The sequence below is a fragment of the Schistocerca piceifrons genome, chromosome 2 (genome assembly GCF_021461385.2).
Source record: "Schistocerca piceifrons isolate TAMUIC-IGC-003096 chromosome 2, iqSchPice1.1, whole genome shotgun sequence".
Taxonomy (NCBI): domain Eukaryota; kingdom Metazoa; phylum Arthropoda; class Insecta; order Orthoptera; family Acrididae; genus Schistocerca; species Schistocerca piceifrons.
Genome location: NC_060139.1, coordinates 608,111,217 through 608,137,605, shown reverse-complemented (window position 1 = coordinate 608,137,605; position 26,389 = coordinate 608,111,217). Strand labels below are relative to the sequence as shown.

Here is a 26,389-nt window from a genome sequence, read left to right as displayed (position 1 = left end):
TGTCGATGCTTCATGTATACAAAATATCCATCCACAACTGTGCTTCTTGGTGTGGCCGTGTCTGACCTCTTCAAGTACATTACGGCAAAGCCCAACACGTAAAAGCTGCACTTGTGTCATAATATTCATATTGTACGAACCATGCATTGAGAAAGTGCTGAAAATTATGTTAATGAGTAGTTCTTGTTTCTAAATGGTTAGTCAGTAATGTGTCTTTTGAAAATCATTTCAAATCATCATCAGACATTGCTTTCAGTATTTTTATTCGAATCACCGACAGTTTTACTAACAAATCCTTAACCGTAACATCGGAAATCGTGTCCAGAGTTTGCTCATAATATTTTCTTTTTCGAATGAGTAACTGTTTAAGTAACATATGTTCACCTTTCATGCCTTCAATCAAAGGCACTCCCACTTTTCAAGTTGTTTGATCATAGGATTTATTTTATCACCACGAATACAATATTAGCGACACCGGCTACATGAGTACAGCTCTTTGTACGCAGGAGCTGGAGTTACTGCTGTACAAGTCGCTGACTTAGCTGGTGCTCTTGTTGACTTCGGCGGACGCCTTATTGAGCAGAGACCTGACGTTCTGGAGGCCCTGCAACACAAAGGAGTAATCGATATCACCGCTCTATAAAGACTCAAGGCGCAGCTATTGCGCCTCTAAATCTAAACTTTGCGATACTCTACATCGTGAAGAACTATTATTCCACCATTGCTCCTTAGAATGATATTTGTGATGTATTGAACGTTTTATATGCATGTGTTGAAGTGCTGAACCACATAACTTGTATTCCTCAGTAGGCTATTCCGTAAATGATTCTAGATATCGAAACAAAGTTTCCGGCATATAACAGCAAGGTAAGCGAGAGAGAATGTTCTGTGTTGGTAGTACATGAATCTTTCTTATGTACGAATATAAGAAGCAATTTATTTTCCAATGGAACGACATGCTATTTTCGACGACATTCGAAATCCATTGGAGGGAGGGCTTCATCGATGTAACGTTTTATATGGTATGCTGTGAAAAGTTTCAAAAACATAGCTAGGTAAAGCTGAAGACAGCTACCTGGATGCTGAAGGGGTAAGCATCGCTCAACAAACTTGTCCCGATGCCGGAAAACCGTGCGCACCAATCAGTATCGTTGTATGTGGAGTCTAGTGTTTATGCATTTGTGCCTGTAATATAACAATCACCAATGAAGAAAAGCTCGATATTACTTAATTTACGGTGAGTGTGATATAACTGCTAAGCAAGTTGTCGAAATATACGGTGGAAGGTATATTAATCGACGACATGTATCACGATTAATGATTAAAATTATCCTAGCTATTTTCGCAAAAATTTCACAGCAAATATGATCAAAGCTTGTACTGGACGTCTCGTTCCGGAAGGTTTTGTATGTCATTAAAATGTATACACCTCCACTGAAATTACGTTAGTCTTTTCTTCGATACATAGAGCCATTTAGAAAATATCCAGTTGTGGAACTTTTACGTCAGGTAGTAGCCATATTTAAGCACGCTTTCTAAAATATATAAAACTATTTAAAGTAGAAAAAAGTCAAGAAACACAAAAAAGTTAGAACAAATTCAGAAAAATTTGGTCTCACTTAGAGATGTTGTCTTCGTACTAAAGTAAATGTACATACAGTAACTTATCGGTTGATAATCTCTTAAAAACTTTGAACATCATTACCATTATTGACGTTTCTATACATCTTTCAGTTTGGTTAGGTAACAGGTGTTAAGCAACATAGTAATATAATCACGCTGTGTTCAACTTTGAGCCAGTGAACTGTTTCTATACTGACGTTCAACCAGTTTTCATAATTATTTGATTCCTGTGAAACTACTTCCTTAGATCGATAAAGCCAACATATTTTTGCTAATGTGTAGAATCTTTTAAGTTACTCAATGTTATTTATTGTAAAATAATGACATACATAGGACGTATATGGACGTAACACTACAGATATTGCGAGAAGTGAAGGGCGACTACCCATCGTAGACAAGCTTCTCTATTGGGGGCGATAGCATTACTATGAGCTGACAGCTATACAATAAATGTCTATATGTGCTTAGAAAGCAGACTTAAAGTAATGTGCGCAAGAAAATCTGTATTCGTATTCTTGAGATAATGCCTCGCAATGATAGGAATGTTGGCTCGGAGTAGATGTGAGGGCTACTCAAAATCGAGAGTTTCAATGCCTTATGAAAATACCGTTTGTAACGTAGCAGATTATACCGAGACTTAACATCTTACAGTGAAGTAAGATATCGTAGGTAGTGTCTTGTCGCGTAACAGGGAAGAGAGCAGTTTTTTTGTTTTCACATGAGCGCAATTGAGGCTGTCGCTGCTGGGGTGTCTAGCTTGCCCATCGACTGATAGATTCGTTATGCACATTAAATCTAAAGAAATAATATTAAATTTAATTCGATGTTTTTCATAATCCATACGAAGACTTGTACTAATAGTGAAAAACCTCAGCTCATTATCTTCAGTACTTGCGGAAATACAAAATTTTACCTATAAACCATAATACCTCTTTTGGTACTGCAAAACAGAGCTGAAGCTGCCATATACAGACTTGCATTGATAATGCATGCACACTATAAAAATCTCAGTCCATTACCTTCAGTACCTTCGGAGATAAAAAATTTTAGCTAAAACCCATCGTACATTTTCCGGTACTGCAAAAGAGACCTAAAGCTTCTAATGTCTTCATTTCCAGTCACATTTAAAACTATAACTAAAAAGATTCGCTTCATATAAATTGTTGTCCTGGAATTTTCTTTGCTATCACTGCGATGGGCTGCTGACGTAATAGTAACCATTTTAAAATTATTTTTTAGCTATGTTTCGTTAAGAGTCTTGCGGAGAGACTGAGAGCGTGTGTGGAGGATATACGTAAAGTGTGAATGTTTTATATTATTAAAAATACACTATTGGCCATTAAAATTGCTACACCAAGAAGAAATGCTGATGATAAACGGGTATTCATTGGACAAATATATTATACTAGAACTGACATGTGATTACATTTTCACGCAATTTGAGGTCATAGATCCTGCGAAATCAGTACCCAGAACAACCACCTCTGGCCGTAATAACGGCCTTGATACGCCTGGGCATGGAGTCAAACAGAGCTTGGATGGCGTGTATAGGTACAGCTGTCCATGCAGCTTCAACACGATACCACAGTTCATCAACAGTAATGACTGGCGTATTGTTGTTCGGCCACCATTGACCAGACCTTTTCAGTTGGTGAAAGATCTGGAGAATGTGCTGGCCAGGGCAGCAGTCGAACATTTTCTGTATCCAGAAAGGCCCGTACAGGACTTGCAACATGCGGTCGTGCATTATCCTGCTGAAATGTAGGTCTTCGCAGGGATCGAATGAAGGATAGAGCCACGGGTCGTAACACATCTGAAATGTGACGTCCACTGTTCAAAGTGCCGTTCATGTGAACAAGAGGTGACAGAGACGTGTAACCAATGGCACCCCATACCATCACGCAGGCTGATACGCCAGTGTGGCGATGACGAATACACGCTTCCAATGTGCGTTCACCGCGATGTCGCCAAACACGGATGCGACCATCATGATGCTGTAAACTGAACCTGGATTCATGCGAAAAAATGACGTTTTGCCATTCGTGACCCAGATTCGTCGTTGAGTACACCATCGCAGTCGCTTCTGTCTGTGATGCAGCGTCAATGGTAACTGCAGCCATGGTCTCCGAGCTGATAGTCCATGCTGCTGCAAATATCGTCGAACTGTTAGTGCAGTTGGTTGTTGTCTTGCAAACGTCCCCATCTGCTGACTCAGGGATCGAGACGTGGCTGCACGATCCTTTACAGCCATGCAGATAAGATGCCTGTCATCTCGACTGCTAGGGATACGAGGCCGTTGGGATCCAGCACGGCGTTCCGTATTACCCTCCTGAACCCACAGATTCCATATTCTGCTAACAGTCATTGGATCTCGACCAACGCGAGCAGCAATGTCGCGATACGATAAACCGAAATCGCGATAGGCTACAATCCGATCTTTATCAAAGTCGGAAATGTGATGGTACGCATTTCTCCTCCTTACACGACCCATCACAACAACGTTTCACCAGGCAACGCCGGTCAACTGCTGTTTGTGTATGAGAAATCGGTTGGAAACTTTCTTCATGTCAGCACGCTGTAGGTGTCGCCACCGGCCCCAACCTTGTGTGAATGCTCTGAACAGCTAATCATTTGCATATAACAGCATCTTTTTCCTGTTGGTTTAATTTCACGTCTGTAGCACGTCATCTTCGTGGTGTAGCAATTTTAATGGCCAGTAGTTTATGTAAAATGTACGAGTGGGAAAACTCTGCAATCATGAATCACGTAATGTATGTAACGTGCGTCCAATATACACACTTTTGTATAAAAACAGCCACAAGAAATGTTAGCGTGAAAGCAATTAGTAGTTCGTTTCCGGGGATAATTCGAATTTGGTTTGTTGTTGTTGTTGTGGTCTTCAGTCTTGAGACTGGTTTGATGCAGCTCTCCATGCTACTCTATCCTGTGCAAGCTTCTTCATCTCCCAGTACCTACTGCAACCTACATCTTACTGATTCTGCTTAGTGTATTCATCCCTTGGTCTTCCTCTACGATTTTTACCCTCCACGCTGCCCTCCAATACTAAATTCGTGATCCCTCGATGTCTCAGAGCATGTCCTACCAAACGATCCCTTCTTCTAGTCAAATTGTGCCACAAACCCCTCTTCTCCCCAATTCTATTCAATACCTCCTCATTAGTTATGTGATCTACCCATCTAATCTTCAGCATTCTTCTGTAGCACCACATTTCGAAAGCTTCTATTCTCTTCTTGTCTACACTATTTATCGTCCACGTTTCACTTCCATACATGGCTACACTCCACACAAATACTTTCAGAAATGACTTCCTGACACTTAAATCTACACTCGATGTTAACAAATTTTTCTTCTTCAGAAACGCTTTCCTTGCCATTGCCAGTCTACATTTTATATCCTCTCTACTCCGACCATCATCAGTTATTTTGCTCCCCAAATAGCATAACTCCTATACTACTTTATGTGTGTCATTTCCTAATCTAATTCCCTCAGAATCACCCGACTTAATTCGATTACATTCCATTATCCTCGTTTTGCTTTTGTTGATGTTCATCTTATGCCCTCCTTGCAAGACACTGTCCATTCCGTTCAACTGATCTTCCAAGTCCTTTGCTGTCTCTGACAGAATTACAATGTCATCGGCGAACCTCAAAGCTTTTATTTCTTCTCCATGGATTTTAATACCTACTCCGAACTTTTCTTTTGTTTCCTTTATTGCTTGCTCAATATACAGATTGAATAACATCGGGGATAGGCTACAACCCTGTCTCACTCCCATCCCAACCACTGCTTCCCTTTCATACCCCTCGACTCTTATAACTGCCATCTGGTTTCTGTGCAAATTGTAAATAGCCTTTCAAAAAATGGTTCAAATGGCTCTGAGCACTATGGGACTCAACATCTTAGGTCATAAGTCCCCTAGAACTTAGAACTACTTAAACCTAACTAACCGAAGGACATCACACACACCCTTGCCCGAGGCAGGATTCGAACCTGCGACCGTAGCAGTCCCGCGGTTCCGAACTGCAGCGCCAGAACCGCAAGGCCACCGCGGCCGGCTAAATAGCCTTTCGCTCCCTGTATTATACCGCTGCCACCTTCAGAATTTGAAAGAGAGTATTCCAGTCAACATTGTCAAAAGCTTTCTCTAAGTCTACAAGTGCTAGAAACGTAGGTTTGCCTTTCCTTAATCTTTCTTCTAAGATAAGTCGTAGGGTCAGTATTGCCTCACGTGTTCCCACATTTCTACGGAATCCAAAGTGATCTTCCCCGAGGTCGGCTTCTGCCAGTCTTTCCATTCGTCTGTAAAGAATTTGCGTTAGTATTTTGCAGCTGTGACTTATGAAACTGATAGTTCGGTAATTTTCACATCTGTTAACACCTGTTTTCCTTGGGATTGGAATTACACTCCTGGAAATTGAAATAAGAACACCGTGAATTCATTGTCCCAGGAAGGGGAAACTTTATTGACACATTCCTGGGGTCAGATACATCACATGATCACACTGACAGAACCACAGGCACATAGACACAGGCAACAGAGCATGCACAATGTCGGCACTAGTACAGTGTATATCCACCTTTCGCAGCAATGCAGGCTGCTATTCTCCCATGGAGACGATCGTAGAGATGCTGGATGTAGTCCTGTGGAACGGCTTGCCATGCCATTTCCACCTGGTGCCTCAGTTGGACCAGCGTTCGTGCTGGACGTGCAGACCGCGTGAGACGACGCTTCATCCAGTCCCAAACATGCTCAATGGGGGACAGATCCGGAGATCTTGCTGGCCAGGGTAGTTGACTTACACCTTCTAGAGCACGTTGGGTGGCACGGGATACATGCGGACGTGCATTGTCCTGTTGGAACAGCAAGTTCCCTTGCCGGTCTAGGAATGGTAGAACGATGGGTTCGATGACGGTTTGGATGTACCGTGCACTATTCAGTGTCCCCTCGACGATCACCAGTGGTGTACGGCCAGTGTAGGAGATCGCTCCCCACACCATGATGCCGGGTGTTGGCCCTGTGTGCCTCGGTCGTATGCAGTCCTGATTGTGGCGCTCACCTGCACGGCGCCAAACACGCATACGACCATCATTGGCACCAAGGCAGAAGCGACTCTCATCGCTGAAGACGACACGTCCCCATTCGTCCCTCCATTCACGCCTGTCGCGACACCACTGGAGGCGGGCTGCACGATGTTGGGGCGTGAGCGGAAGACGGCATAACGGTGTGCGGGACCGTAGCCCAGCTTCATGGAGACGGTTGCGAATGGTCCTCGCCGATACCCCAGGAGCAACAGTGTCCCTAATTTGCTGGGAAGTGGCGGTGCGGTCCCCTACGGCACTGCATAGGATCCTACGGTCTTGGCGTGCATCCGTGCGTCGCTGCGGTCCGGTCCCAGGTCGACGGGCACGTGCACCTTCCGCCGACCACTGGCGACAACATCGATGTACTGTGGAGACCTCACGCCCCACGTGTTGAGCAATTCGGCGGTACGTCCACCCGGCCTCTCGCATGCCCGCTATACGCCCTCGCTCAAAGTCCGTCAACTGCACATACGGTTCACGTCCACGCTGTCACGGCATGCTACCAGTGTTAAAGACTGCGATGGAGCTCCGTATGCCACGGCAAACTGGCTGACACTGACGGCGGCGGTGCACAAATGCTGCGCAGCTAGCGCCATTCGACGGCCAACACCGCGGTTCCTGGTGTGTCCGCTGTGCCGTGCGTGTGATCATTGCTTGTACAGCCCTCTCGCAGTGTCCGGAGCAAGTATGGTGGGTCTGACACACCGGTGTCAATGTGTTCTTTTTTCCATTTCCAGGAGTGTATCATATTCTTCTTGAAGTCTGAGGGTATTTCGCCTGTGTCATACAACTTGCTCGCCAGATGCTAGAGCTTTGTCAGGACTGGCTCTCCCAAGGCTGTCAGTAGTTCTAATGGAATGTTGTCTACTCCCGGGGCCTTGTTTCGACTCAGGTCTTTCAGTGCCCTGTCAAACTCTTCACGCAGTATCATATCTCCCATTTCATCGTCATCTACATCCTCTTCCATTTCCATAATAGTGTCCTCAAGTACATCGCCCTTGTATAGACCCTCTATATACTCCTTCCACCTTTCTGCTTTCCCTTCTTTGCTTAGGACTGGGTTTACATTAAAGCTCTTGATATTCATGCAAGTGGTTCTCCTTTCTCCAAAGGTCTCTTTAATTTTCCTGTATGCAGTATCTATCTTACCCCTAGTGAGAGAAGCCTCTAAATCCATTTACTGCATTTTTATATTTTCTCCTTTCATTAATTACATTCAATATTTCATCTGTTACCCAAGGGTTTCTACTAGCCCTCGTCTTTTTACCTATTTGATCCTCTGTTGCCTTCACTATTTCATCCCTCAAAGTTGCCCATTATTCTTCTACTGTATTTCTTTCCCCCATTCCTGTCAATTGTTCCCTTATGCTCTCCCTGAAACTCTGTACAACCTCTGGTTCTTTCAGTTTATCCAGGTCCCATCTCCTTAAATTCCCACCTTTTTGCAGTTTCTTCAGTTTTAATCTACAGTTCATAACCTATAGGTTGTGGTCAGAGTCCACATCTGCCCCTGGAAATGTCTTACAATTTAAAACCTGGTTCCTAAATCTCTGTCCTACCATTATATAATCTATCTGATACCTTTTAGTATCTCCAGGGTTCTTCCATGTATACAACCTTCTTTCATGATTCTTAAACGAAGTGTTAGCTATGATTAAATTATGCCCTGCGCAAAATTCTACCAGACGGCTTCCTCTTTCATTTCTTACCCCCCCAATCCATATTAACCTACTACTTTCCTTCTCTCCCTTTTCCTACGCTTGAATTACAGTCACCCATGACTACTAAATTTTCGTCTCCCTTCACTACCTGAATAATTTCTTTCATCTCATCATACATTTCATCAATTTCTTCATCATCTGCAGAGCTAGTTGGCATATAAACTTTTACTACTGTAGTAGGCGTGGGCTTCGTGTCTATCTTGGCCACAATAATGCGTTCACTATGCTGTTTGTAGTAGATTACCCGTACTCCTATTTTTTTATTCATTATCAAACCTACTCCTGCATTACCCCTATTTGATTCTGTGTTTATAACCCTGTATTCACCTGACCAAAAGTCTTGTTCCTCAAGCCACCGAACTTCACTAATTTCCACTATATCTAACTTCAACCTATCCATTTCCCTTTTTAAATTTTCTAACCTATCTGCTCGATTAAGGGATCTGACATTACACGCTCCGATCCGTAGAACGCCAGTTTTCTTTCTCCTGATAACGACGTCCTCTTGAGTAGTCCCCCCCCGGATATCCGAATGAGGGACTATTTTACCTCCGGAACATTTTACCCAAGAGGACGCCATCATCATTTAATCATACAGCAAAGCTGGATGCCCTCGGGAAAAATTCCGGCTGTAGTTTCCAGTTGCTTTCAGCCGTTCGCAGTACCAGAACAGCAAGGCTATTGTGGTTAGTGTTACAAGGCCTGATCAGTCAATCATCCAGACTGTTGCCCCTGAAACTACTGAAAAGGCTGGTGCCCCTCTTCAGAAACCACACGTTTGTCTGGCCTCTCAACAGATACCCCTCCGTTGTGGTTGCACCTACGGTACGGCTATCTGTATCGCTGAGGCACGCAAGCCTCCCCACCAACGCCAAGGTCCGTGGTTCATGGGGGGAGGGAATTTGGTTTATCTAAACTAAATTGGGTTTCGTAAATTCAGAATTTCTTTTACAAGCTGCCTTTTGTAGTTGTCCTGGATGATTTATTAGCTACCGAGAGTATCTGAGGGCTGGACCTTTTCTGGTTGGCTGCCTAAACCTTCAACCAATAGGAAATAAGCTGTTCCCGCGCTTTATGTAGTTCTTTGGGGTACAGTTCTTTGTCTCAAGGTGTCACTCGGGATCCGTCTTACGGTACAGTTCAATGTGGGACCGTGCCATACAAATTTTTGTTGAGATGGAAATCTTACGTTCTGTCGGTTCTGTTATCGGAAGTATGAAGCGGCTACAGTACTAAACCTTTTAATGTGAGTTTGGTGTTTTTATGTAACTCAGTTTGGAAATCATTTGCTTATGAACTTTTCTGCCGTACTTAATGCTCACCGTGGCCTGTTTCGTGAACGTCTCGGATTATTTGGGCGGGCACTTCTTCCCTACAAATCAGTAAACGAGTAACTCGCGGATAAGTATGGGTCCTTCTAGTAAAAGCAGTAACTAACTTACACCAGTGATAGTTTTAACGGTAAATACAGACTTGATAACCACTCACAACTTTTTTTGGAGATAATAAATCCTAATTAGTTGAACTTTAAACATTATCAAGCAAGTTAACTAGCATCCAACGCCCGAAATTTTTACCAAATTACAGGCCCTGCCTCTAAGCTCGAGTTAGGCGGCCTTTGCTTTGTGCATATTTAGTCGGCGTTACTTCAGCGTTGCTTTTCATGGCCGACTGAGCATCTACCAACATAGAGTGAAAGGGTCTGACAGCAAGAAACCTATCAAGATATACGGACTGTAGAGCTGTAGGAGAACATACATATAATCCACACGCTGCATGCGTTGTAGGCGATGTGCATGTCACGCATAATAATTTCCGGTGTATCCAATACTGCCTTTTTACTTCTAAACCTAGTCAACCCTTTCGATGATCATGCTATAGCCCGGCCCCCCTCCCATTTTGTGATTAACTAAGTCCAATTTTGTTAACTTAAATATAAGGCAGCCAGAGGAAGACTTCTGTCAGGAAATCACTAGCGCGGGCACCGTTGTGGTACGCACCTGCTGGAGCGACTTTGTGATGCTCTGGATGACGGCGCTGGCGGCGTTCGCCTTGGCTTGCTGGAGCTGCTGCAGGGCTGCTTCTCCACGCTCCACGAACTGCATGGCCGTCTGGAAGGCCTCCTGGGTCTTACTGGGGATGGAGCTCACCGCGCTCTGCAGGTTGGCGGCCGCTTCCTGCACCAGCTGGGACGCCTCTTGCGAGATCTGCTGCCCGGCGGAGATCAGTGCTTGCTGGAAGCCAACAGCGGCGACAGATCAGGGAGGACTGTATAGTTTTTACACAAGTGGCGCTACCTTACAAGAAGCCCTCGGCTGTAAACAGTGGTAAGTGACGAGATGGTTGTTTTCTGAAGTTTTTCTGTGAAGTTTCAATAAAAGCTCATAACAGGATATTTCACATCCGCTTGATTCACGTCCTATATTAAAATATTTCAAGAGTAGTGACGTATTTTTAAAATTTTAATCATATGAAAAATTTTACTCTTAAAATGCGTCATTGGGTACTTAACTTTGTTACTTGATGATGTTTGGTTTGTGGGGCACTCAAATGCGAGGTCATCAGCGCCCGCACAAAGTCCCAGTTTTTTCACAGTCCAGTCTAGCCACAGCCATGAATGATGAGGATGATGATGAAGTGATGAGGACAACACAAACACCCAGTCCCTTGGTAGAGAAAACCCCCAAACCGACCGGCAATCGAACCCGGGTCCCCGTGATCCAAGGTTGGGTTGGGTTGTTTTGGGGGAGGAGACCAAACAGCGAGGTCATCGGTCTCATCGGATTAGAAAAGGATGATGAAGAATGTCGGCCGTGCCCTTTTCAAAGGAACCATTCCGGAATTGGCCTATAGAGATTTAGAGAAATCACAGAAAACCTAAATCAGAATGGTCGGTCGCGGGATTGAACCCTCGTCCTCCAGAATTCGAGTCCAGTGTGCTAACCACTGCGCCTTCTCGCTCGGTCCCGGGATTCAGATGTAGCAACGCCAGCCACTAGACCACGAGCTGCGGAAAACTTTGTTTACTTGCAAACTGAGTGCTCTTCACGTGAGTTATAATTAACTTATGCTGTTCCTTCCTGAGCGCGATGATGAAACACCATCGTGAAACTTCTCAAAAATACGAATTTAAAAGGTCTGAATTGCTTCAGTTTGTGATACTAAGTTTTGCATCATCAGTTTTTGTAATAATGAAAAATATAACAACTCGAAAAATTAATCTATGATTCAGCGAAGTATAAAATTAATTTCCCTATCGCCTTGCTACGGCACGCATACGCTGAGGCGATAAAAGCCATCGCATAGCGGCATGCACATATGCATATGACGTATACGAGGTACAAACGAGCACGGAAATTAGCAGACTTTGATCGCGGAATGGTAGTTGGAGCTTGACGCATGGGACATTCCATTTCGGAAATTATTGTGAAGTTCAGTTTTCCGAGAAGTACTTTGTCAAGAACCTGCCGAGAAAACCAAATGTCGGGCGTTATCTATCACCACGGATAACACAGTGGCTGACGGTCTTAACGACAGAGAGCAGCAGCGTTTGCGTAGAGTGACCATATCGCTTGGACTATAGACGACGGGAAAACCGTGGCCTAGTAAGGTCAGTTCCAGCTGATGGTAGGTGTCCAGTGTAGCGTAGACCCCACGAAGCCACGCACCCCTGTTCACAACGAGACACTGTACAAGCTGTTGTGGCTCCATAATGGTGTAGACGGGGTTAACAGGAACATTGACTGGAAATGGCTACGAACGGCTACTTGGACAACATTTGCAGCCATTCATGGACTTCATGTTCTCAAACAACGGTTGAATTTTTATGGATAACAAGGCGCCATGTCACGGGCCACAACTGCTCGCGATTGCTTTGCGACAATTAGAGAGAATGATTTGGCCCCCAAATCGCCCGAAGTGAATCTCATCGAACATTTATCGGACATAAACGAGAGGACGTGCACAAAATCCTGCACCGGCAACACTTCCACAACTATTAACGGCAATAGAGGCAGCATGGTTCAATATATTTCTGCAGCCGATTTATAAAAATTGCTCAGTCCATGCCACATCTAGTTCCTGCACTACGCCGGGTAAAACGAGGTCCGACATGATATTAGGAGGTAACCCAAGACTTCTGTCGCCTCAGTATATAATGTTATCGATGACCCTCGACATTTCTGCCCTCATCGTATCACGTAAATTTGACTAAACAATGGTAACGGACCAAATTTAATATTGTTTCGACGATTAAAATTATTCTGCGTGTTGTAACACGCCATTGTATAAAATTCTTTAATAATAAACTGTAAAACCAATGTTTCCACCGTATTACAGCGGCACTCCTCAGGGGCAAAGTTAGTTACTTAACTTGTCGTGTAACTATTCACATTCAACTGATTACCGATAACTCTCGAAGCGCTTTTCCGATCAGCAACATATTCACAATCTTACGTGAGTCGTAGTTCTCTATGTTACCTTCGGATTTGTATAACTGGTCCCCGAAAATCATCTTCCTGGCACGAACATCGCACTCGTTATTACCACCGGCAGGGCGGGTTCTGGCACTGAACATAGTCGACCTGCACACATCCTGACAAATTTTCCACTAGTTATAACCATAAGTTATAGACTGAGCTGCAGTTTCTTTGTTTAGCGTGAAACTAACAAGTAATATTAAGAAAAAATATCATGTATCATGTTTTACATGCAATAATTCTGTTTCTCGTCTACTGTCCCTTACCACTAATCACAGCCAAGGTCTTCATATACAAGTTAAAGATCACGCTTATTTGCAAAAAAACCATTGGTTCCCTCGACAAATGTTTCTCTTTAATTATGTGTCCAAGTCATCTAGAATACATACAATTTAGCAGTTACAAAATGGAATGACAGGCATTCAATATTATTAATTCCAATATCAGGACAGAGAAAAACGAAACCAAGACCGATGGAAAAAAGTAAGTTAACTATTTATTAATTTAAAAGTAATTGTTATAATCGTTGATACATTTAGCCCACTGTGAGTGTAGACGGTCCATACCTTCATGGAAAAATCTTTGCGGTTGCCTGCGGAACCATGATCGTACCCAGGCGTACACCTCTTCGCCCGAAACAAATCGACGACCGAGAATGTCTGTCTTCAGGGCTCCTAAAAAAATATAGAAAGCGCCTGGGGAGAGATCGGGATTTTATGGAAGATGTGTAACGCTTTCCCTGAAAACCTTCTGCAGTGTACTAAAACCAACAGCCACGCCAGCCGCGGGAAAGTCCTGATGACCTTCTTCTTTGACTGTAAGGGCCCGGTGCTGACAGACTTTCTGGAAGAAGGCACCACAATTAACGTACTGTGATATGCGGGCACTTTGCGAAAACTGACGCACGCCATCAAATGAAAACACGCGGGGATGTTGACGGACGGCATCCCTCTGTTGCAGGATAATCTCCGGCCACATCTGGCGGAGGTCGTTTCGAGAAGGCCGGAGAAGGCATCCCCTATAAACTTCCGATCTCTCCTCAATGCATTTTACATAGTTTTGGAGTACTGAAAAAAGACATTTGTGACCCCCGATTTGCTTCGGACGAAGAGGTGTGTGCTTGGATACAATCATAGTTCCGTAGGCAATCGCAAACATTTCTCCATGAAGCCATTGACCGTCTAGACTCACAGTGGGATATATGTATTAACGATTATGGCGACTACTTTTAAAATAATAAACAGGTTACTTTCTTTTTTTCATCTGTCTCGCCTTCATTTGACTATCCGTAATACTTCAGTGTAACACTGAAAACAGAATATCTCCTAAGATTCTTCTCCATAGATTAAACGAATTTATAAAATTTTGTTTTCTATGGTAATATTGTATGATTACCTAGAGATAATTACCTGTTAGTTCTCACTTTTTTTGTTTTCTGTCGCAAAACAATACCAAAAAACTTGAAGAGGATATAGAGGACATCTTGAAGAACGAATTGATGATAGGGAACGCATGTCCGAAAATTTCATTCATCGCCACAGCGCCCTTCGAAGTTACAGGGGCCAACACCTATTGTCGGGCGTCCCCTTCAGCAACAAACGTCGGAGTTTAGGGTATTACATGGAGTCGGACACGTCCTCTAGTGCCTCAGTAACACTGAAGAGCGTACAAAGCCACGTTTGCTGCAGAAGAGGAGTGTAGTGCAGGAACACTCTCTAGCGCCCTTGAATGATATTTCCGGTCATAGGTTCCTATCCTTTATTTGTTCCTCAAAATATATTGCGGGCGTCACAACGATGTAGTCGACGCAGTGGGAGACGGCCGACGGAGGCAATGACCTTCGGTTTCCTGTTCCAGGGCTGTGTGTCTGAACCCGTAGTTTGTGCTTCTGCCAAGGCAGAACACTTTGTCATAGGGATCACCAATCCTTTATGGTGTCGTGGGAGTTGTACGCAAACCACTTGATGGACTTTGGTCAGACTCATCACTAATTTCAAAATAGGAAACAAAAGCAATGCACATCCCAAAGCAACACCCAGAACACAAAGCGTTTAGTAACGTCTTCCCAGCAGTTGCTTTTTTAGATTGCCACTGTTGTAAACATGTAGTCAGTTCCGACTTCTAGTGGTATCTTATGCAACAACGGTTCAAAGCATGCTTCCCCTAACTAACACTGCCAAGTTAAAGTGTTTTAGTAACATCTACAACGATATCAAAGTTGTGAAAAATTTTAAACCAAATGCTCTGAAAAGGACGTTCTTGGTTGTTCAGTTGTAAGATTTCTTATAAAATTTTAATAGACATTGTATTTCTCTTCTTTATCAATGTGAACCCGAAACAGTATCTGTAAAGTATTTTTGTTAGGTGCTACTGAGATATATGGAAGTCCTTCCTGAATCTTAGTGACGCCGTAGACGACGTGCTTTCATAGCTTCGTGGATGATGTTCTGCTTCCCAGTTCTTCCAAGGCCATGCGTGTATGGTCTACGAACTCGCCCGCCTAGTCGTGCGGTCTAACACGCTTCTTCTCGACAGGGAAGGCTTGCCAGCCCGTGCCACGAATCCACCTGGCGGAGTAGTGGCGAGGTCCGATGTGCCGGCCAGCCTGTGGATGGTTTTTAGGCGGTTTTCCATCTGCCTCGGCGAATGCGGGCTGGTTCCCCTTATTCAGCCTCAGTTACACTAAGTCGACGATTGTTGCGCAAACACTGTCTCCATGTACCACGTTCCCATACACCATAATTACTGTACCACTCAAACATTTGGGGATATACTCCTCTGGTGTGAGACGTTTCCGTTGAGAGGAGGGGGGGGGGGATGTCACCTGGGGGCCGTACCGCACAATAACCCTGGGTTCGATGTGGATGGAATGGTGTGGCCTATTGTGGGGTTGTGAACCATTGTGGGCTACGGCAGGACGAAGCTTCTCCGTCGTTTCTAGGTCCCCGGTTTAATACACAATAGTCTACGACGTCGTTTAATCACATACTATTTGTTTTTTGTTTTCCATTTTGACTCCTGTATTTCCTCGTGAATCTTCAATTCAGAATTTATTTTCATGCCATCCTAATTCTATTGGCTTATTAAATTTTTCTGGTTTTCTTCTGGATAACAGTTTTTCCCTATTACTGTTCTCAATGTTCATGGATCATTCGTGTATGACTACTGAAAGTTAATTAAAGATGCAACATTAATTTTACTTTCGAATGAAAGTCTCCCGTCTGCTATCACTTAATTGAAGCAGTCTATCACAGGTGTAGCATTTTTCCTTTTTTCTCACTCACTTCTTTTCATCGACCTGTATACAGCTACCTCTAGCTACATTAATTTTCCCCACCGTTAATTTTTTTTTTCTGAATCAAATCATTCACTTCGGTTGCATGTTTCGCCAAACACTTCTAATAAAATTTATTTGTAGCAAGGCCCACGGGTGTGATAAACCTCTTGCCTCTCTTGGAAGAAGTACGGTTCCAATAAAGGATGTTTTTCATTTCGATGTCATTTTTATTTCGTTTACTACGACTTACGTTTGTGCCTAACCGAATATCATGGTTACATCTATGAATTTCGGCCGACCACTGGCTGCACATAAAATTATAACTTTAACCCAAAACACATGCTGTCAATGGGTTAAATATTTTACATGCCCCCAGATATAGGGCCGAAAAGTCGTAGTAAACAAAATAAAAATAACTTGGAAATGAAAAAAAGCCTATGCAAGAAACTTATTTTTTTCGGAATTTCTGATGAAATCTTCAGTCTACATGCGTTGTGTGAGCATCATATCTTAAATAGTTGATTATCTGATTTCCAATTCAACTTTCCGTATACCTGTTTCGGTATTTCTATAGCTTATTGATTTTTCGTAGGTTATTTCTTTAGAAAGACCATTGGATTCTACAGATTGTTGCTTAACTGTATCTGCTAGCTGCTACCCCCACGAATCCTAACAGTTGTCACAGTTTTTAGAAAGTTTTACATTCAAACTTTGTACTATAGTTCATGACGAACATATATGTGCCTCCTTATTCTCTGCTTTACCTCCGCCATACACCATATGTTATGTATCAGGTGCAAGATGCCCCTTTCTGAAACTTCGACAACTTCCACTCTGTATAACGTCTCAGACTTATGAATAATTTTTACCATCGTCTTACTAATATGTTCAGTACGTTTATAAAGCGCATAATTCAAGAAGCTTTGAGTTATACATAGATATATCAATGGAAAAAAGAATCTTTCTGACTTCACCTCTTCAACAGTCACATGAATGTATTAGCCGGAGCCGGCCGCGGTGGTCTAGCGGTTCAGGCGCTCAGTCCGGAACCGCGCGACTGCTACGGTCGCAGGTTCGAATCCTGCCTCGGGCATGGATGTGTGTGATGTCCTTAGGTTAGTTGGGTTTAAGTAGTTCTAAGTTCTGGGAGACTGATGACCAGAGATGTTAAGTCCCATAGTGCTCATAGCCATTTGAACCATATTAGCCGGAAATGTCAGAAATGAATGCAAGAAATGTAGATCGTAATGTAGGAAACATAAACATTCTCTACTTTTTTCCCCTGAGCCAAGCAATCTTACTGGAGTACATCGTTCAGAGGGGAAGAAAGTACTGTAAACTCACCTGTGCGGACGACACTGCCTTCTGCGTGGCATCCTGAAGTTTCCCCTGTAGGCACAAGAGAAAGCGATGTGCATAAGAAGTTGTGGAGGCGTCACCAGCGAAAGACAAAGTGGCGCGTAACTATAGACTAACTTGAATGCTGCTCCAGGCAGTGGTTGAAGCGTTGTAGGCGTTCTGTATCCACGAGGCGACCTCCTGCGCCTCCTGCTGAGCGACGTCCACCATGCTCTGCCACGTCTTCTCGGCACCCTCTATGGCGTGCTGCGTCATGTTCTTCTTGACATTGTAGAAGCCCTCTAAGATTTTTCCCACCTGGGTGAACCAGTCGCTGATGCCAGGGGCGGGAGCTGCAGCGGTGCTCTTCGAATCACAGGAGAAAGACGTTATTACCGAGGCATCTGTAGCGTGTCCTGATAAAACTATCACTATCTTCCCTCCCTTTAAGAAACAGCCCTTACGGTCCTGTCATCAGTGTCTAGCAGACAATGTCTTATAGTTACGAGGGCGAGCTGAAAAGTAATGCTTCAGAATTTTTCATCTGTGAAAATTCTTAAATCTTTTTAAATAAAATTAACGGTGTTAACATTCTAAATCTTCATCCTCATCTACATATTTATTTCTCAACACAGTCACCCTGGCGACGAACACATTTCTCTCGACGACAGACCAGTTTGTTAACCCCGTCACTGTAGAATGTTTGACATTTTTGACGGAGACAAAACCTCACCCCTGCTTGCACCGCTTCATCACTATCAAAGTGAAGCCCTCGGAGGTGTTCTTTAAGTTTTGGAAACACTCCGCCCTCTGTCACTCACGTTACAACCACCGTTTCCTTCGTTACGAGCAGGAACAAACAAACGTCGCACAATACTGATGCTGATACAGCCATCACAATGCACAGCTTTCATTCTTCTGTGGATTTCAGTTGAAGGCACGTTTCCTGCGGTTACAAATTAGAATGCAATACATAGTTTCTCACTCTCCGAGGCAGTTACATTGCACACCGCGTTGTTACACGCTGCAATTCGGAGCCGTCTAGCGGCAGAGGTTTGCAACTAACGTCAGCGAAGCGGAAAAGTCGACCAAGTAATATACACGACACGTAATATCTCGACGGATATTGAGAACGGAATTTAAAAAAATCAGAGGAATTACTGTTCCGCACGCCCTCGTACATACTATTCGTATATACACTTCACTTTTAGCAATCGAAACATTTTTGAGTGTCTCATACTAAAAACATGGACACATCCTTCAAATTAAAGAAGTGGACTTTAGAATCATAACTAAAAATCACAAAGGAGGTTTTTATTCAGATCTGTTTAAAAATATGGGTATTCTGGCTAAATTAAGTGAGTACATCTACATCTACATCTTACTCCGCAAGCCATCTAATGGTGTGTGGCATAGGGTACTTTCGGTACCACTACCTGATCCCTCCAATCCTGTTGCACCTCTACCAGTGTGTTATGCTCATCATAAAGAACAAGAGAAATTATTTCACAAACAGCAGTATCCATGATCATGGAACAAGAGTTAAACTAAACTTACTTTTACCAAGAGCAAACAAACGAGAAATACAAAACAGAATCTTTTGCAAGAGTAGAAAACTATATAACACATTACCCAAGGAGATTAAAGACGTATCTAAAATTTAAATATTTAAAAAGTCAGTTAAACCTTACGTCTTAAATAATTTACCACAAAGTCAAAGATCATTTAGTACGCAATCGTAAGAAGTTAACATTATTTAATAATAATCAATTGTTATTCTATAACAAGCTGTCGTAGTTTCATGAATTTTACTGTAAAAACCTATGCCATTGATCGAAGCTGGATAACTCTAGCCTCTTCCCTTTTCTTGAGCTCAACAGCTCCTTCTTGTTGCTGAAGACTTCACAAAATTTTTTCAGACGGGGAAGGGGTAACACGAAGAATTTAATAGAATGCCGGAAGTACCGTCGAGGTCTCGATGCGAGCAGAGAGAGAGAGAGAGACGCAGCATCTGATAGTTGCTCGATTTGGACGGGCTACTCCTGTAACTGAAATATCAGATCTGAAGATGGTTCTGAATGAACCGAAACTGGTCATATGAACAAAAAAATTTGCAATCAAGACGGATTATAAGTAACATTATGGATACCCCTCCGTTGTGGTTGCACCTACGGTACGGCCATCTGTATCGCTGAGGCATGCAAGCCTCCCCACCAACGGCAAGGTCCATGATTCATGTGGAAGTGATAGAATGAAAAAGTGGTGGGAAAGTATTAAAAAATTTCAGAAGCCTTCCTCTTGTTTCCTTTTACGAAGCCCATGTTATGCGCTCCCTCCACCCATCTCACCCCGTTCTCAGTTCTCTAGATTTTCATCAGTTACTTATTACGTGCTTTACAGTTTGCTGGAGATGGTTCTGTGTCATTACAAGAACACTGAATCTTTCACTACGCTGCACTTGGTATTTGGTTTCTTTCCTTCTTGTAACTAAGCTAACTATGACAAAATTCGCTCATACTGTGACACACTCACTCTCCTGAAAGAGTATGAACTCATATCAGTTCACAGATACCTTCTAAATATTAATTCAGAGCAAACACATCTCTTCTCAGTTTTTACTGTTTCCTGTGGTACTCAAATTTTTAATAAATCATGCACCCACTCAGAAAACTTTTGCAGTATAATACGTGATGGCCATTAATTTGTAATTTTTTAGTATTTCTTGCAGGCTATTGTGTCCTCATTGGAATGACTATCGTTAGATATTTTTCGTTCCCTGACGTTATTCAGCGCTCATTATTCCTCTTTCACAGGTAGTTTCCAACTCCACAATTATGAGGGTATCCTCCAGTTACATCTGTCTCTCCAAGATCGTTCTTCAAAGGATCACGATACTTTATATTTGGCTTCTTGTACCAGCGTTTTCAAGGGACAATACTATACGTTGAGATTAGTGATCAGAAGAGCTAACAATAAGACACCTTCAGCTTAGATTCTTAAACAATAAACCCTTAACGTGAGTTCTGACTTAAGCAACTTTAAGTATAAAATAACGTTTTTCAAACATAGATATGAGGGGAAATCAAATGAAACTCGAACACCCGCCACAACGGGACTATGGGATGGTTCGATATAAAAGTTATCACCACACGCGTTAAGAGATTTATCCCATAGGTGGGCGAGACGATCAATTCTGTGTCGTAGAACGCTGTCGGCCGCTGACGGATTCACAACCGTCACGACTCTTGCACCTCCGCGTCCGACTGAAACCGACGCCTACGCATGTCTTTTTTCAGGTGTCCTAAGATGTGAAAGATCCGGCCTGTACGGGAGATGTTGCAGTTTTCCCGACCAAATTGTTGATGGGTAACCTTCGTCCGACTGGCAGTGTGGGGGCAGGCGTTAAGGTGCAATCCTGCTCGTCGAGTTCCTCGGGATTGGAACCAGAATTTATGTGCAGAACTATGAAGACACTTTGCTAAATCGCAACTCACTGTAAAGTAAAAACACGCAGGAATGCTGTCGGATGGAATCATCCTGTTGGACGATAAAACCCGCCCCCACACTGCCAATCGGACGAAGGCTGTTCTTCAGCGATTTGCTTTGGAAACACTGCAACATCCTACTCACATCCCATATCTTTCACCGTGTGATTTTCACCTCTCTGGCGACCTATAGATGAGGAGGTGGAAGAATGAGTGCGGCTGTGCATTCATCAGCAGCCGACCGCGTTCTACAAATCAGGAATTGATCGTCTTGTCTTATAGTGGGATAAATGTGTTAACGTGTGTGATGATTACTTCTGTATGGGACCATTCCATGGTCCCGTTGTGGCGAGTGTTCGGTTTTCATTTGACTGCCATTGTACTAAATACACGTACCTGCACTGCCACGCATACAGCCAAGAAAATAAACAGCTTAGAAGCCATGGTGGAAGTTTACCCCAGTGTCGAGTCAACGTGACGACACATATACGCTGTCGTTAATTTATACCCACGCGCGTCCAAGGGTAATGTCGAAATGTACCATCGCCATACGCTCCTATAAATGAAATTTGTTTGTGCAGGTGGCCACACCATGAGACAAATTAGAATCCTTTGTGGTAGTGGCTAATTAGTTACGTAACACATACGCATATGTTAGTATCAACCGCGCGACAAAACACAGCATTTTCTTTTTCCACGCAACGACAAGGCCATCAAATTATTACTTCCGTAGGCTACAACCCAGCATTCTCCCGAAACGACACAGAGAACTGAGGACGAGCTAAATGAAGATGACCAGAAGAAACTGAATCCAGTTCAGAAAATGAAACCAAGTAACTACTACAGTTGCAGATCCTGCACTATCATATTCCAGAAGCTGCACAAGGAACGAATCCAGTCTCATGTACATTGCATCAACTCCTTCGGATGGTAAATTTCAGCTATCAATAAGTTTGCAGGAAATACTGAGTAACATTCATATCAAATTTGTAGAATTTACAACGGCCACTTTCGTTCTTTCAAGTCGACACTTTGTAAGTTACCTCTTCCTAATCGGCCTGTTGGATTGCGTTATAACTGACCGTGATACCGTATGCCTACTGATCTTATACATCGAAAAAGGCGATTGTTATCAAAGGAAAATAAAGCCGGTTAGTAGGAGGAAAGTGTACAACAGACCATTCTGAAGGAAGTCTATTCCAAACCTAATCTAAATACTGATAACAATTTTGAAATGGGTGAGATTTAGTGCAATCGCTCACGAACGACACCGAGGGCGGGGCAGGGAGAAAGCTTACCACGTAATGTTTAATGCAAAAAATACTCATCAGGAAGAAAAAGGATAATTAAACAGTCGCCTGCTAACTAGGGCAATGAATATCCAGAATCGCATAGAAAATTAAGCAAATAATCACAGACGTGGCAACAGAAGATTGTCACACTTTTACACAACACAACGGTTCACGAGAGCATAAATGAATCAGAAGGCACTGAGTTTGCATTTACTTATTGGGAAATACTAAATCTTGAAAGCAAAGTTAAATGAATTACTGGTTAAATAAATTACTGGCTGTAACTAATACTCCGTTACGTAAAAAAATGACTTTTAGTAACCTCAGCATAATGTAATGCAAATTCTGCAAAAATGCAAGCAACTTCTTTTAATGATCGAAAGGCTGAATTGAATTTAGTAAGTAAATGAGCAACTGATTTCCTTTTAACATAATAACAATGGAATACATACCAAGCCAGCAGATGTCGCTCGCTACGTTAAATACAGAATAAATTAAATGCACACTCTCAATTTGTACTGTATCCTTGTGCCTTTCTTTCATTTCAGTTGGTTTCAGAACATTTACTCTGTAATCTACCTTTCTCTTTATTCTTGTTGTAAATTCGTTGATGACCGTCTGGTCCAAGATATACATCTGTAATTTTAAATTTTGAAAATTACAGTAATAATTATGTTTTTGCTGAAAATTCGTTCTCAGATTAAACGATGCTTGATTGACACAATTTCAAGTCATTAATGTTACGTATGTCTAACAGTTCACCAGAATTAGAAAAAGTTACACAGTAAGCGTTAGTGTGATGTATACTGACAATCTTAAATGGTCCATTATAAATGAATTTAAATTTTGAAATCTTATCATCAATCTTGTTCGATTCCTCGTTCACTTTCAAGAGAACGAGGTCACCAAATGCAAATTTAGCGTTCGCGCCTTGGCTTTCTGTTTCGTTATTTCTCGTGAACGTTCTTTCTTCACCTCAATGTCAATACTAACTGGCGGAGACAAATCTGTTACCTCTTCCCCAAAACTCTTAGAATTGAGGTTTAATAGGATTTCCTCTGGAGTGAATCCTGTGGATTCGTGCGTCAAAGCATTCATAATCTTTTCAAAATCGTTTATATATTTCCCCACGCCCTGTAATTTTGGTGACAATAAGTTCGGCAAAGTTGCCCCAGTTCACGCATGTATCATTCCGCTGGATTTTCGGCCGGGAAATATGCAGAGATGTGTATCCCTTCAATACCTTCATTCCATAATTTGGAAGTAAGCCGTGCACCATTATCGGACAAAATCGCTTTTGCTTCCCCGATATCCACAAAGTAATTGTTTGCAATTTTGATATAGACCGCTTTAGCTGTTGCCTTTCATACCGGATATAACTTAATGAACTTCGAAAAGGCTTCCAGCACTACTAATATGTAGGTGGAATTACCGGAGATCCTTGGCAGGGGGCGATAGAAGTCTGTGCACACTAACTCTAATACATCATCAGGTCTTATGTTGTGCATAGGACAACGATTTGTGCAGTTGGTCACTTTCACCCTCTGCCGCTTGTCGCAAGTCCTTATCCTATCTGTTATACTCTTTAACATTTGGTTAAAATTCACAGTTCAGCATTTTCTCTGTATATTTCTTTGGTCCGCAATGACCATAGGCGAAGTGATAATAGTCTACTATTTCGGTGGTGTACTTGATGGTCCAACACACCCGCCAAGTGTCATTATCCTCATCATACAGGATATTGTTGTACATCCTGTAATACTTCCTCAACTTTTCTCCGTCTTTAATCTTTTCATCATACTCCATCTTCACTATTTTCATGCATTCGTCCTCGCTTTACAAATACTCTCGAGCTTCTTTCGTCCTCGTACATCTTGAAAGCACGTACATTGTCAGCCATGAACTTAGGGCCACCCCTACTACTTTCTCCAGCGCCCTAATAAAGACACACACTGATCTGTTCAGTCTGAATGGCACTGCCTTATACTGCTAATACCTGCGTGCATACAAAAAAAAGCATTAAATTTCCTACAGTCTTCCTCAAGAACGGTCTGCCAGTAGCCAGCCATGAGGTCGCCGCTAGTCATAAATAGTTCATTACGAAATCCTTGCAATACCTTCTCCATACTTTCTGATCTATCCATTTCACGTTGAACAACTTTGCTCAGAGTACGTGCGTCTATCACGATTCTGACATTACCTTCTCTTTTTCCTACTATGATCAAGGGATTGGATTGTTGTAGGGACTGGTACTCCACTCTATAACATTCAATTCCAGTAGTCGATCTATTTCTTGTTGCATGGGTTCCTTTCTGGACAGCAATACCAGGTACGGTCATACAAAGAACGGTTCACGGGGCATTACATTTAATTTGCGCTGATATGCAGTAACAAGTTCCGGTTTATTCCAAAACACGTTTTTATTCCTCATAATTACGTTATACAAGTCTCGTTCTTGTTCAGGCGTAGTATTTGGTACACCATCCACAATACTCTCTGTGGTGTCACCGCCAGACACCACACTTGCTAAGTGGTAGCTTTAAATCGGCCGCGGTCCATTAGTACATGTCGGACCCGCGTGTCGCCACTTTCAGTGATAGCAGACCGAGCGCCACCACACGGCAGGTCTAGAGAGACGTACTAGCACTCGCCCCAGTTGTACGGACGACATAGCTAGCGATGCACACTGACGTAGCCTCGCTCATTTGCAGAGCAGATAGTTAGAGTAGCCTTCAGCTAAGTCAATGGCTACGACCTAGCAAGGCGCCATTAGTAACATTGCATGTATCTAAAGAGTCTCACTCGTATCGCCACAATCTCCAGATGTACCACAAGGATGGATTAAAGTTAAGTATTCCAGAAGCTACGTACTTTTCTTTATAGCATTCATTACGTATCCTGTTTCAGACCTATCTCTTGCCTGCGTGAGTTCAAGCGCGTGCCTTTCGGCTTCCTCTCATTGTGTCTAGGCTGTCTTGTGTAGACACAACACTCTCTAACTCATCTTCCAAACTATTGTCAACAACTAGATTCCGCATACTGTCAAGTATTCCATATTTATGCCTAAATCAACCTCATCAGACCAAGTAAGAATGTGAATAGGTAGGTATTGACTACTCACATCATCATTTGTTTCATTAAAACTCACTCTAATTTCTGTCTTATCTTTTGACGCACATTGTTGTTTTACTGTTGCAGTCAAATGTTGCATGCTATTTCAGTAACCAATCTATGCCAATAATTACCTTGGTGCTCAAATCTGGCATAACTGTAAATTGATGTTCAAATTGTTCCCATTGAATTTTGAAGCAGACAAATATTTGATGGGCTACAGGTTTGCTACTCTTTCCGGAACCACCGATTACTTTAACTCCCGTTATGGGCATTACTATTACTCTTTGTCTTTCTTTTAATAAATCAAAAATTTTAGCTCTGTCCCGGTTCTATTAAAACGTGCATTTGTAGGCAGTGCATTTGTCTTCTCTTATCTATGTCTAGTTCTTGGTTTTCCCATAACAAGTCCTCATCCACGTCAAGGTCATTCCAGAAAAATCTGTCCGGCTCTGATACCGATAGAGGTTTTCTGCTCTTGGATGTTCTTAATCTCTATCTGCCGGTTATGCAGTTGTTGAAGACGTTTTGACCCAACACTGTAGCCTTTTTATCAGTTTCTTCGATTAACGAACCTTTTGTTTCCAACAATTCGCTAACTGTCAAGCCAGGTAAATTTTCTTCAGAAAGATGGCTATCATCTTCCAAATTTTTCGGAGAAATGTGCTCTATTTCTGCTTCTAATTCTTCTATCAAGGTCGCCCCACCCACTCCACTCTCGTCTGACTGCATGACAACAGCCTCAATCTCGTAGATGTTGTAATCTAATTGGTTTTTAATTAGTCATATCCGGTCATCGTCGGCAAAATTGTCTTACCCCTCTTCAGACATTTCGCTTCGGTCTTCTTTAGGAGCACCGTCATTGGGGTTCGCTACTTCAGTTACTACCTTTGGACAAGCCTGCGTCTTCGGTACAGAGCTTTCTGTTTCTTCATCATGCGGGTTCTCCTCTGTCTGAACA

At 42.7% G+C, this 26,389-nt stretch overlaps 1 protein-coding gene across 1 annotated transcript; it reads right to left on the bottom strand.

Moving 5' to 3' along the window:
- Positions 1-246: 246 nt before the first annotated feature.
- On the bottom strand, positions 247-21,548 carry LOC124777934. Its single transcript, XM_047253487.1, has 5 exons — positions 21,422-21,548; positions 17,679-17,906; positions 17,547-17,591; positions 10,448-10,681; positions 247-604 (listed from the first exon to the last, which is right to left on the bottom strand). Exons 1-5 carry the CDS (start codon positions 21,467-21,469, stop codon positions 539-541), a joined length of 621 nt encoding a protein of 206 aa, XP_047109443.1. The 5' UTR covers positions 21,470-21,548; the 3' UTR covers positions 247-538.
- Between the last annotated feature and the right edge of the window lie 4,841 nt (positions 21,549-26,389).

Bases quoted from the DNA above. Each gene is read 5' to 3' on its own strand.
- LOC124777934 (XM_047253487.1), bottom strand. From the start codon at position 21,469: ATGGCTTCTAAGCTGTTTATTTTCTTGGCTGTATGCGTGGCAGTGCAG. The intron at 17,592-17,678 runs GTTAGTCTATAG...TTGTGCCTACAG, and splicing joins CTGCCTGGAGCAGCATTCAA to GGGAAACTTCAGGATGCCAC. The intron at 10,682-17,546 runs GTGAGTTTACAG...GTTGGCTTCCAG, and splicing joins AGGCAGTGTCGTCCGCACAG to CAAGCACTGATCTCCGCCGG.